A 13,420-nucleotide genomic window follows, 5' to 3' on the forward strand; every position below is an offset into this window, starting at 1 on the left:
TCTGAAGCAGGCAGCAGGGAACCTCTGCTTTCCTTCCTAGACTGGACCAAAGAGACTACTTGATAGATGGGATGAGTTTCCCACTTTTGGAGAAGGTACAGTGTTTTCCTCCGGAGGAACTGCCATTTTTTCTTTTTTGGCCCTTTTACACTTAGTCTTATTAATGGATACAAAATAGTCATTTTGGGATTCTTAACTTTTCCATTGCTTAAACTCATGGTCTAAAGTGGAGCCATGATGTCTCCAGGTCACAGGGCAGGTGGTGTAGGGCCTAGATGGTGTCAGTGGCTGATGGAGCCAGTGGCTCCTTTGTTTGTCAGCTCAGGGTGACTTTAACATAGTTTCTTAGACAAACACATCGAACATATGTTAAAGTTTATTATTTATTAATGAGGTAAATAGATAAAGTATACCAGTTTGAAGTAACAAGAATTTAGGCCTGACTGCTGGTTTACCTTCCGTGGTCATAAAAACATTATATTTTTATCAATGATAAGGTTACATTTGTGACATGAATGGCTTGTGCCATATTCCAACTTGATGTATTCATTAGAAATCACAAGTAATATATCTGCAAAGCAAACAATAAGCATATTGATCTATAGTTATTCATTAGATGTACCAAGAAACAGTTTTATGCCCTCACAAGGAGCCAGTCACCCAGATGCCAGATGAGGTCAAACAGAAGTCAGCGAGTCCTGCTTTTTCTCAAGCCAATTTTTCTAGCATGCCATTAATGGTGCTGAACATATGGTTTGTGTAGTTCTCATTTGGGGGAAAATATCTTTTCTTTCACAGTGGGGAAAGGTGGAAGTTACTGGAACCTCTGTTACATGGGAGGGAACAGCTCATCAGAGAACACGCTGGAGGACTGAGAGGGTTGAAACAGAGAGAGGGAGCTCCCTGTGCCCTCTGACTCCTGGCCACGTGTATGGCCAGCCTTAGAGCCCTGAAGGGCCCTTGGAGAACATCACAGCTTGTGACTTTCAATCTGTGTTCTGAGGAGCCCAAGGAGTCAAGGAGCAGCTGAACAGCTGTGCTGTACCAAGTGAGCAGGCTGTGCTAAGTGGGGACACCAGAAAAACAACTGGGAAAAGTTATGTTCTCAGATCTTTTCAGTTAGAAGAAAAAAATGACTTTAATTTCATTATAACATGTACATTTTGGTGTTACGGCTTAGTATTGATTTGAGTTTGAATTATATATGTGAAGGGGGTGGGCACCCTAATCTCTAGTGCTTAGGGCCTCTAAGGATTCAGCTCTGCTTACTGGATAGGACCCCAAACCCCTCTCGCTGAGCACTCCCCAGCAGTCTAGAGGAGCTCCAATTTTATCTGTTTTTGTGACTGGGTTTTAAACAATTTCATGTGTGAAAAAGTAATAGTGGTACAGTCTGGAATACAGGTTACAGACAAAGTTTCATTTATTCATCGATTTGTTCTGTTTTGTTTTAATTAGGGCCAGTGATCTGATCAGATTGATGTCTTTGAGTGATCATTCTGGAAGCGGGTGGGCTTGAAGGTGGGGGAAGACCTTTGGGCTTCAATTTTGCCACCTGTGAAACAAGGCTAGTTCTAGCTTGTGGATGAGCCCTGAAGCCTGAGTTCCCGTAAATGACAGGTTTTCCTTATGAAAATCAGCCAGGGAGATTATGTGTTCCTGGCATTTGGAGTTACAGAGACTGTTTGATGTTAATGGGTTTACCGGAAAGGGCTTTTGTGTGGTTCTTTTGGCCCAAGGCAAGCTAGCTATTGATGTAATCAGGAGACCACAACGAATGATTTTCCCCACCCCGTCCCTCTTTAACAGTGTGCGTCTCCTGTGACTCACGCTTCTATGCCTTAGACCTTGGAGAAAGTGACCATGTTTCTGAGGCTGAGGCAGGGCCAGCCTGTGCCTCTTCCTCCGGGGCAGGCCCCCTGCCTTATAATCCTGTGGCCCTGAGAGCCTCGCTAGAGGCTTCTCCTCCATCCTAGAATGTGCCCGCATCTGACTTAGACTGGCTACAGAGCACGGAGGAATCAGTTCCCAAATCATGGAGCTAGGAAGAGTGGTAGAGGCCTTAGAGATCAGGGATTCCCAAAGCGGGCTGCACATTCAAATCACCTGGGAAATGGGAGTGGGGGAGGCCCCTCTGGAGTCTAATTCAGTAAGTCTGTGATGGGACCCCGAAGCAACGTTTTTTAAACTGTCCTTAGGTGGTTCTCACTTAGCACGGTATATGGCATTTGGTGACCACTAATCTAGTCTCATACTTTAATTTTATTTGGCTTGAAAATTGTATGTGTGTGTATTTAGTCTTTTTTAATAAAGAAAAAACAAAAACAAAAAAGCCCATTTTTCCATCAACCAGTTGACTTGAAAAAAAATTAAAAGTAAGACATGCTCATGTTTATAAAACTCAACAGTATAAAAAAAATGAAGAATGAAAAGCAGGAACTTTTCCCACTCCTAGTCCAACTCCCAAAGGTAATCACTATTAACATTTTCTTCGGATTCTGCTTATAAATGATTTTACTTTTATATATCCTCACCTGTCTATCTACTTAATTCTACAAAATCTGAACCAAAGGAGTTATCCTATACACATTATCCTGCACTTTATTTTTTTCCCCACTTAGGACTATCTTGGAGCTCACTACAGATCATCATTCTTTTTGATAATAACTTTTAAATAAGTTAATATTTGTAACACCCTTGGAACCGTGCATGGTGTGTAGCAAGCACTGTGTATTTGTTAAACAAATGAATGAAAATTGTTCCCTGGTGTTCCATTATATGGATACACTCTACTATTTATGGATACTTGCGTTGTGTTGGTTGCTATAGCAGACAGCGCAGAAACAAACACCCTAGTATGTATGCATATCTTGGAGACTGTACCTTGGGTATGGTAATCAGTAAAATTACTTAATGTGGCCACAGTGGGTATGGAGCCAAAGGCATTAAAAAGGAAAAGCTATTGATTTAGGTAAAAGCAGGAAATAGAACTGGGATTGGGGATTTTGCCTGGGACCTTGAATCACAGAATTATAAATCTTTGATCTAGAAGGAACTGTAGGAGATTATTTATTCCGGCCTTGTGACTTCTGGGCAGGGAACACGTTGCACCTGTGGTTCCCGGGTTGTGCGCTGAGCCCTGGGGAGCCGCAGTGAACTCATTGGAAAAGTGTGTGTCTGGGAGCTGTGGGATCTTTAAAATTTTTGACAGGAATATTGATATTTGACAACTCTCAGACATTGTGCAAATTACTAGTTCAAGATAAGTTACAGTCTAACATTTAATCATACTACATTCCTTTTGGTGATGCTATATTTTGTGATGCTGAGTTTTAGCAGTTGCCATGATACTGCAAGCACAGCACACAAATGAATGTGGAATAGGAAGTAAGCACGGCATCGTCCCATCTGACTCCAAAGTTTGAAAAGTTGTGCAATGCCTCACAGTCGCACACATGCCGTAAGTAACTGGCTAAGAATGAAATACAAATTTTTTTCTTTCAATTTCTGTGTATTATATTTTCAAACAGCTACTCATTTGTTAGGACATAAATGTTTATTAAATTGAACCTAACTACGTAATAAATGGAACTGCCAGGTATTTCTTTTGGCCTAGAGCGCTGTGAGAAAATTACTGAAGGTGCTGTGAATCGAAAAAGCTTGGGAACAACTGATTTACATCTTTATCCATCAGAACTCTTTTAACTGCAAGTGAGAGAAACCAAACTGACACTGGCTTTAGCAAAACTAGAGGATTATTCGCTTATATATCTGGGCCGTCCGAGGTTGCAGATGGTGTCAGACTGGCTGGGTTCAGGTACTCAAATGAGGTTGTCAGGACTCCACTTCTCTTTCCATCTCTAGGACATGCTGTCACATGTGGGCAAGATAGCCCCATGCCCATCCTTTCCAGACTCATATCCTTTCAGTTTAGCAATCCCAGCAGAAAGAATCATCTTTCCCAATAGTTTGTGAATAAAAGCCCTGGGAGGGCTTTGGTTGACCTAGCCTGGATCACTTGCCTATTCCTGAATTGAGGCTATGGAGATTTGTAATGGCCAAGCCTAGGTCACATGTGCTTCCCTGTGCTCAGGTGTGTGCCCTAACTAAACCACACAGAAAGGGTAGGTTCTTCAGAAAAGAGGAGGACCTGTTACCAGGAGAAAGGGAGAGGGGGTGCGGGACCAAAAACAATGAATTTCCCATTTTACAGATGAGGGAACAGACTGGTGGTATGATAGTTTAATAGTTAAACATGAAGACTCTGGAGTCCCACCCACATGGCTTTGCTTCCTTGGGGAAATTAACTACATCTACATCTTTTAAGGCTTTAGAGTCTTCATCTCCAAAATGGAAATAACTGAAGATAAAGGCCAAGAAATAAAAAAGCATGACAATAATAGTCCCTACCGCAAAGGGTTGGTGGTTGAAGTGAGGACTAAGTGAGTTAATACATGTAAAGTGCTTAGGATAGGGCCTGGCACATAGGAAGCCCACAGTAAATGAGGCCGTTACTATTATTGATCAGGCAACATTAACGAGTACACAGCAGCTGGTGAGTGACCTACCTTCTGACTCCTGGGGTACAAAATGGTGAATTCCTCTTTCCTGCCTGTTGCAGGGTGAAGCAGCATGGATGCCGTCAGCCAGGTCCCCATGGAAGTCGTGCTTCCCAAGCACATCCTGGACATATGGGTCATTGTCCTCATCATCCTGGCCACCATTGTCATCATGACCTCCTTGTTGCTGTGCCCGGCCACTGCGGTCATCATCTATCGCATGCGGACTCATCCTGTCCTCAATGGGGCCGTCTGAGAACCTCCCAAGAGGGGCAGGTGACGGATGAGGACAGAGTCCCTGCCCCCAGCTTCTTTCCCTTTCTCAGAAGAGCCGCAGGAGGGACTTTGGAGCATGGACACTGGAGCTCGATATGTGAGGAGACCTGAGTTCTGGTTTTGATTCTGCCACTGGCCAGTGGTGTGAGTTTGGTCAAGGGACTTAATTCTATGAGTTCCAGGCTCCTTACTTTCCAAATGGGGATCATGATTCCTGCCCGTCCTACCTCATGGGGTTGTGAGAACCAATGACCTAGTGGAGGTTAAAGCTGTTGATGAGTAGATACACAGGTGTTACTGCTAAATGCTGAGAAGCTTTGAAGAACCAAAGACCCTAGCTGCTGATGAGGGTCTTCAAGGTGGTGAGGGAGACACTGGGGCAGAGCAGTCTTCCCCAGTGCCCCTAAGATGAAGGCAAGCAAAGGCACCCTGTCATCATTCCAAGGGACCAACAGCATGTGGCTCAACATTCTTTTCTTTGAGGTGCCACTCCCTTGAGTTGCCTAATTTGGGAGGGAATTGAGCATGGCAGGGGGAGGGAGATGGGTGGATCTTCCCAGGACACCGGAATCTGCAGTTTGGAGGGGCTCTCACATTTCTTGGCAATGCCAAGGGAGCTGGGGCGATGGGCTTCTTTCTGCATTAGCGTCCTATAGCTTTGACGCTCAAGCAGTGTTGGCAGATGCAGGGTGGCTGAGTTCCCTGGCCAGCTTTCAGGATACCCAGCGCCCGCCCCGTCCCCTGTGTGCCCCTCCGCCCCAGCCCCTGCTGTAATTAGGTCCACCGCATAATGTGTACTCCCTTCATCCCCTCCCACCAGCACTGCAACCATTCCAAGGTACGAGATGTTCGCAGCACCTTTGGAACTAACTCAAACAGTGATGTTTATTTTAAATGCTACAATTTATATTTATATGTATAGAGAGATTTCTGGACCACTCAAGCTCTTTGACCGAAATAAGGAGCATCTGGGGATTTGTTAAATTATGTAAGAAGATAGCACAGATTATCGGGGTATTATTGTGTGAAAATGATGCTTTTAGGTTGATCTGATTTCACTGATGTACCTAACTAATTTCCAATAAAGTGCTAGAGTGAGCATGTCTGAAGCCTTTCTTTAAAGAGCACCTATTAAACTCAGGAAGAGGATTCCACTGAATTTATGGTCTTAGGGACAGATCGAATATAGGAATAGAAAGGGAAAGAGGACAATCAAATCAACTTCAGTAAGTGGGTGAATAGTTGTGCAGTTTACACAGACATAGAATGCAGGAGGGAGAACAGATTTTGGAAGTGAGATGACTTTAGTATCGGGTTTAACATGTTGAGTTTGAGGTGCTTGTGATATTCAGGTGGGTACTTTCAGGATGCAGTTGGAAACCTGGGAAAGATTTTATAGCTGGGATTATGTTTGGGGGGATTATCTGCATAATTAGACTGGGAGGAGTGAGGTACTAATGCAGAAGTGGTAGAATGCTAAAGAGGAGTGGAAGGGGAAGGGGGGGAATGACAAAACAAGGAGACGGGAAAGGTCATGTGATGTGAACTGATTATGAGAGGGATGCAGTCATACTCTGTGAGCAAAGGAAGGATCGGGGGTTAGGAATTGGAGACAGTGGGAACAGACAACTCTTTCCAGGAATAGAATGTAGTATAGAGGTAAGAGAGGAAGGTTTCGGAGAAAATGGTCAAAGGGGGATAGATATATGTGACAAGATTCTGATTGGTTTGCTCAGCATCTATTCCAATTTTTTTTGTTGTTGTTTTCTAATATGCCTTCCTGGGTGGCAGAGGCTAGAAAGTGAAAAACTATACTGAATGTGAAAAACTCCCATTTTCCTAACTAAACTTTAGCCAGAGATTCACGTGTGATTTAGATTTTGCTAATTGGATGCGTGCATTGGAAGCTGAGTTTGGAATCTAGTTGGGTTGGGAGAGATACTGCCAGGTGTGAGGCATTCATGGTGCTGATGTGAATCCAATAAGAATCAGTAGACTGGGAACTGCTGGGTGTGCGGCCAAGGCCGTGTGTGCTGCCCAGTCTTTCTGAGTTGGATTCCTGGTCTGTAAGGCAGAGGGTATCAGAATTCAATGAGAAAATCCTTCCAAGATTCTAGGTGACTGAACGTGAAGACTTTCAGGCAGTGCACCAGATGGTGATACAGCTCTTTTTTCACACGGAACAGTCAGCTCACAGAAGTTTCCAGAGTCAATCCCATCACATTCCTAGCAGCTCAAGAGTTTATTTTACAGTTCTGCTTTCAGACACTCTGGAGGTAACAGAGGGACCATCCAGTCCAACCTCCCCTGTAATGAAGGAATCCCCTTATTAACCCTGGGGTTGCCAGTTGTTGCCTATTTGGTATTTCCCTGTGTGGCCCTAGACCACCTGCCTCAGGTTCACCCAGGAGCATTTGCTTATACACGCAGCTTCCAGGGCTCTGCTTCACACTTACTGAGAGTCCCTGGCAGAGGGTTCTTGAGTGTCTGCTTTGTAAAAACAAGCTCTATGGGTGATCAGTGAACAGGTCAAAATTGGAGAACTAAGTGCCAGGGAAAAGGAGTCCTCTTCTTGCTGAAATGACCCCTTGATAGCTGTTCTGTTAGAATTCTTCCTTCAGTGAGAGAGAGGTGGGGACCCAGGGGCACCAGCTCGGCCCTCTTGGGGCCACCCTGAAGAGATCAACTTCCTTTTCCTGTGACAATGTCTGAACAATTTGAAGATAGCTATCATGACTTACCTCATCTTCTCTAAGTGAAAGATTCACACTGTGCATTAGGCATTGGCTGTCATCCTCCCTCCCTCCCTTTCCGGGAGACAGTATAGCCAGAGATTAAGAGCAAGGGCCTGAAGAATCTTGGCTTCGCGATTCACTAGCTTTATGATTGTGGGCAAGTAACACAGACTCTTTGAGCCTCAATTTCCTCACCTGTAAGACAGATGTAAAATTATACTTACATCACAGAATTGTTATGAGTATTAAATAAGGCCACAAATGCAAGGTGAAAAGGTAAAATACAGCAAATAATCAATGTGATCTATATGAATGAGTCTCAGTTTCTCGAGCCTGTCTGATGGTCATGACAATTACTTCTGAGTGTGGGGAGGATTAAATGAGATAATGTAAGTAAAGGATTTGGCCAGTGTCTGACTCATAGGAGTCTCTCAATAATGGTAACTATAAGGTAGCCAATAATGTAAAAACACTAAAGGCCTATGATCCTAATGGGGTGGGATTTTAAAAACCACTAGTTAAAGCAGTGAGTTTAGCAGAAAACTTCCCCACTGGCACCCTGTAGGATTGGCACTAAATTCATAAACGTCCTTAGAACTAATATAAAAATTGTACTTCTCCCTTCAGAAATTATTTCATAACTAACTCACAATAAAATACAAAGTTTTCCAGTTTTATTTCTTCACAGAAATTGCCTTCTAAACTTTTAAGAGGGCAAAAAACCATTTACAATCTTTAAGATAAAACTTTAATCAGGTCTCTACATAATTCTTGCTAAAGAGAAAGAATGGAAAAGTATTGTGAGATGAAATGATAAGAATAAAATTGCCTTTGAAACCCTTAATCCCAAAAGTTGAAGTAGCAACTTTTAAATTGTCCAAATCACACAAATAATTTAATTGAGGTGTATTGAAAGCTCTTCAATTCCCATAAAGATTTACATGCTAGAAAAAAAGTTTCTGTGTTAGCAGGTCTCTAACATTTTTTATGAAAATCATAAAACTTATTGTATGTATTTAAATTTGGACAGCCACCATTATACAGTGAATTGTTTACATGCACAAACTTCTGAGTCAAGCAGACTGAATTCCCATCTGGCTCCGCCAGTGTGTTCTTGAAAGTAGCTGTCTCGGAGTCTTACTGCCCTCATTAGTTAAAGGGAAGGTTTGTTGATCTCTGCAGGGCCACTGCAAGAATTAAGTCAGGTTCTGTACCTAAAATATTTACAGAGAGCCGGGCCTGTGTAAATACTCAATGCTTATGTTACCTAAAAACAAAGGAGGATTGTTAGCTCTGTCGTAGAGAATATAGATACAAGTGGGGCAGTTCTGCTGGATTGGTCTCCCTAGATTGGTTTCACCCAAATACCTCAGGGAACACATATTCCCAGGGCATGAGCAGGAGAGTGGAAAGGGTGAGCAGGCTGGGGTGGAAGTGGGGTGGGAGACGGTAAGAGACAGCTTTTCTGTGCTCCTGGACCCAGATCCAAAGTGCATGTGAGCTGTGGAGGTGCGGGCGTTCCCTGCACCAACAAGCAATTCTCAGACACCAGTAGGTGTCCAAGAGTTCAGTTCAATTCTGGAACCTGGGAATAGCATTAGATTCTACAGGTAAAGAACTCAGTCCCATAAGACCACCTTCTATTTTAGATGCCAATGGCAAGCCTAGGTTACCTGTCCTTCTGGCCCACTGGCTATAAATCAGGGGGTTTCCATGACCTCCTCCTTGGGTTTGATTAATTTGCTAGAACGGCTCATAGACCTCAGGAAATTTACTCCCTACATTACCCATTTATTACAATGGATATTAAAGGATTTGAATCAACAGCCAAATGAGGGGACGTATAGGGCAAGGTCCCAAACAAAGGGGCTTCTGTCCTCATGGAGTTTGGGGCTGGGTAAGGTAGAACATGAAAAATGTTCTGGTTCCCTAACCTGGAAGCTCTCCAAACCTCCTCCTTTTGGGTTTTTATGGAGGTTTCATTAATAGGCGTGATTGATTAACTCATTGACCATTGGTGATTCATACAACCTCTAGCCTCTCTCCCGTACCCAGAAATCAGGAGGTGGGACTGAATGTTCCACCCCTCTATTCCTGGCAGCCAGCCCCCATTCTTAAGTGCTTTCCAAAAATCACCTCACGAACATAACCCAGAAGTGGTGAAAAGGGGCTTGTTATGAATAATGACAAGACTTATTTCACCTTTATGGCTCTGAAGGGTTTTCAGGAACTGAGAACGAGACAAAATATTATAACAAAAGAGTATTGCTCTTATTGCTAAGGAAATTCCAAAGGTTTGGGGAGCTGAAAGCGACAACTGTGGATGAAGACCAAGTAAAATGAGGAACGTATTTTGGTCATCTGAATGACCAAGTATATATATTTCTTACAAATTACAATATCGCAACAGCTAAACAGTCTGAGGAGAAATTAGGGTAAGGTAAGCTAGCTAAGGCTGAGTTGGAGGGTTGTGATTGGTGAATGTCAGGGTTCCTTGTGGGTGTTTCCAATAAATGACTGAGGTTTTGATCTGTGATGTAGGCTGGGCTGTGGGCTCACCCCCCATTCTGTGGCCCAATAAATGAACTCACTTTATCACAACAGTATAAGAAATATATATTAATGAATCTTTAAATTGTTATTAGTGGCTTTAGAATTTCCAGTACTGGGGTTTTTTATACTTCATTACTTTTAATCAAGATTTGTACCTCAGAAAACATACTTAAAGTTTTGTTGTTATTGTTGTCGTTAGAAAAAATTCAGTATGACTGCTGCTGTGTCACTTGTTCACGGCAATTATCTGGGACATGTATAACAAAGAATGCATAACTAAAAATGAAGATATTTAGGAATCGAACCGCAGTTGGCCAAAGAATGATTTATGGAATCTCTGAACATCAGGGCAGTAGATTGCTCTTATTTTCAATTTTTCCATACTTAGTACTAAATTATTTTGAACTTATGGGAAGTTAGGCTAATAAACCACAACTTTTCATTTTGTTGCAAGAAGCCTGACACTTTCAAAAGGGACTAATACTCTTTCTTGGTGTAATGGATTGAACGGTGGGCCCCCAAAGCTTTGTCCACTTCCTAATTCTCTGAACCTATGAATGTGAACTCATTTGGGAAAAAGGTCTTTGTTGATGTCATTAAGTTAAGGATTTTGAGATAAAGAGATCACCCTGGATTATTTGAGTGGGTTCTAAATCCAAAGACAAGCATCCTTATGAAAGTCACATAGAGGAGAGACACACAGAGAGAAGAGGAAGAGGCAATCTGACCATGGGGGAAGAGATGGGAATGATGTGGCCACAAACCAAGGAATGCTCAGAGCCAGCAAAGGACAGAAGAGCCAAGCAATGCATTGTCCCCCAGAGCCTCTGGAGGGAGTGTGGCCCTGCTGACACCTTAATTTCAGACCTCTGGCATCCAAAACTGTGAGAGAATAATTTTCCCTTGTTCTAAGCCACTAAGTTTGTGGAAATTTGTTAAGGCAGCCCTAGGAAACTAATACACTTGGTAAACTGATGTGGGACAACAAAGTTTTTCAACAACTGTATGAATGGACTAAAAATTCTAAAAAGTAAACAATACTGGATAAGGAGAGATAACATTATACACACTAGAAAGGGAAAGGAGAAGGAGAAGGAAGGGGTTCGGGGAAGAGAGAAAAAGAAGGGTGGTAATCATAATGTGAGCTAAGATTTGTCAGGCTTCCAGCAAAAGTATAAACTGTTGGGGTCCAGGGCAGGCTGTTCCCAAATATTCCACAGTGGTACATTATTTTGAATTACAGTTATTTAAGAAGCGGCTAACACAAGAGGGACATGTCAACCCTCCTGTCTCCCGGAAGGCAGGAAATAAATCTCCCATGTGAAAGGTGCCCTCCCCACGTCTGGAGGTAAAAGGACACACTTATTGCCAGAGATAGGGAATTCAGCCTGAGAATCCTGTATAAAGAAACCTTGTTACTTCTTTAATTCACTACCCAAGCCCCAAATCTGTTTAGATTCTTCACTAATTAAGCACCCAAAGCCTAAGTTTGTCCTGTTGATACCTCACAAATTTATCGTTTGTCTAAAAAGTATAAAAGCTGCTTCTTTTGTAGGAATATGCTATAATTTGTTTAGTCATTTTACTGTTTATGGACATTTAGGTTGCTTCCCATTTGGGGCTATTATGAACCGGGCTGCTAACACTCTTCTTTGAATCTTTTTGTGAACATGCTTTAATTTCTCTTGGATAAATGCCTGAGTGGAATTGTTTCGTCATAGGGTAAGATACAAATTTAATTATATAACCAACTGTTGGACAGATCTTCAAAGGGGCTGTACATTTTATACTCCCACCAGCAATGCATGATTGTTCCAGTTGGGTTATATCCTTGTCAACATTTGGTATAGTCTTTTTTATTTTACTCATTAATTTTGACATTTCTGTGAAATGATATATCATTGGTGGTTTTAATTTGCATTTCTCCATTGACTGAAGATATTGAGCACTTTTCCAGGAGTTTATTAGCAAACTACTATTCTTTTCTGAAGTAACTGTTCAAGTCTTTTGCCTATTTTTAAAAATTGGGCTTTTGGGGAGACCCTCAGATGGCAGAGGAGTAAGACGTGGCGATCACCTTCCTCCCCACAAATACATCAAAAATACATCTACATGTGGAACAACTCCTACGGAACACCTACTGAACGCTGGCAGAAGACCTCAGACTTCCCAAAAGGTAAGAAACTCCCCACGTACCTGGCCGTGTGGCTGACAGGGTATTGGTGCTCCAGCTGGGTGTCAGGCCTGGGCCTCTGAGGTGGGAAAGCCGAGTTCAGGATATTGGTCCACCAGACACCTCCCAGCTGCACATAATATCAAACGGTGAAAGCTCTCCCAGATATCTCCATCTCAATGCTAAGACCCAGCTCCACTCAACGACCAGCAAGATACAATGCTGGACACCCTATGCCAAACAACTAGCAAGACAGGAACACAACACCACCCATTAGCAGAGAGGCTGCCTAAAATCATAATAAGGTCACAGACACCCCAAAACACACCACCAGACGTGGTCCTGCCCACCAGAAAGACAAGATCCAGCCTCATCCACCAGAACACAGGCACTAGTCCCCCCCACCAGGAAGCCTACACAACCCACTGAACCAATCTTAGCCACTGGGGGCAGACACCAAAAACAATGGGAACTACGAACCTGCAGCCTGTGAAAAGGAGACCCCAAACACAGTAAGTTAAGCAAAATAAGAAGACAGAGAAACACACAGTGGTAAAAACCCACTAGACCAAACAAATGAAGAGGACATCAGCAGTCTACCTGAAATAGAATTCAGAGTAATGATAGTAAAAATGATCCAAAATCTTGGAAATAGAATGGAGAAAATACTAGAAATGTTTAACAAGGACCTAGGAGAACGAAAGAGCAAACAAACAATGGTGAACAACACGATACATGAAATTAAAAATTCTCTAGAAGGAATGAATAGCAGAATAACTGAGGCAGAAGAACGGATAAGTGACCTGGAAGATAAAATAGTGGAAATAACTAGCACAGAGCAGAATAAAGAAAAAAGAATGAAAAGATTTGAGGAAAGTCTCAGAGACCTCTGGGACAACATTAAATGCACCAATATTCAAATTACAGGGGTCCCAGAAGAATATAACTACCTTAAACGTAAATGGATTAAATGCTGCAACCAAAAGACGGAGACTGCTGATTGGATACAAAAACAAGGTCCATACGTATGCTGTCTACAAGAGACCCACCTCAGACCTAGGGACACATACAGACTGAAAGTGAGGGGATGGAATAAGATATTCCATGCAAATGGAAATCAAAAG

General features: G+C 42.6%; 1 protein-coding gene across 1 annotated transcript; it reads left to right on the plus strand.

The window, feature by feature from the left end:
• Positions 1-74: 74 nt before the first annotated feature.
• On the plus strand, positions 75-5,938 carry SMIM3 (small integral membrane protein 3). The gene has a single exon (XM_024750084.1). It carries the CDS (start codon positions 4,633-4,635, stop codon positions 4,813-4,815), a length of 183 nt encoding a protein of 60 aa, XP_024605852.1. The 5' UTR covers positions 75-4,632; the 3' UTR covers positions 4,816-5,938.
• Positions 5,939-13,420: the final 7,482 nt, after the last annotated feature.

The sequence above is a fragment of the Neophocaena asiaeorientalis genome, unplaced genomic scaffold, assembly GCF_003031525.2.
Source record: "Neophocaena asiaeorientalis asiaeorientalis breed wild unplaced genomic scaffold, Neophocaena_asiaeorientalis_V1.1 scaffold548, whole genome shotgun sequence".
Lineage (NCBI taxonomy): Eukaryota > Metazoa > Chordata > Mammalia > Artiodactyla > Phocoenidae > Neophocaena > Neophocaena asiaeorientalis.

Coding starts and splice junctions, on each gene's coding strand:
- SMIM3 (XM_024750084.1), top strand. CDS start 4,633: ATGGATGCCGTCAGCCAGGTCCCCATGGAAGTCGTGCTTCCCAAGCAC.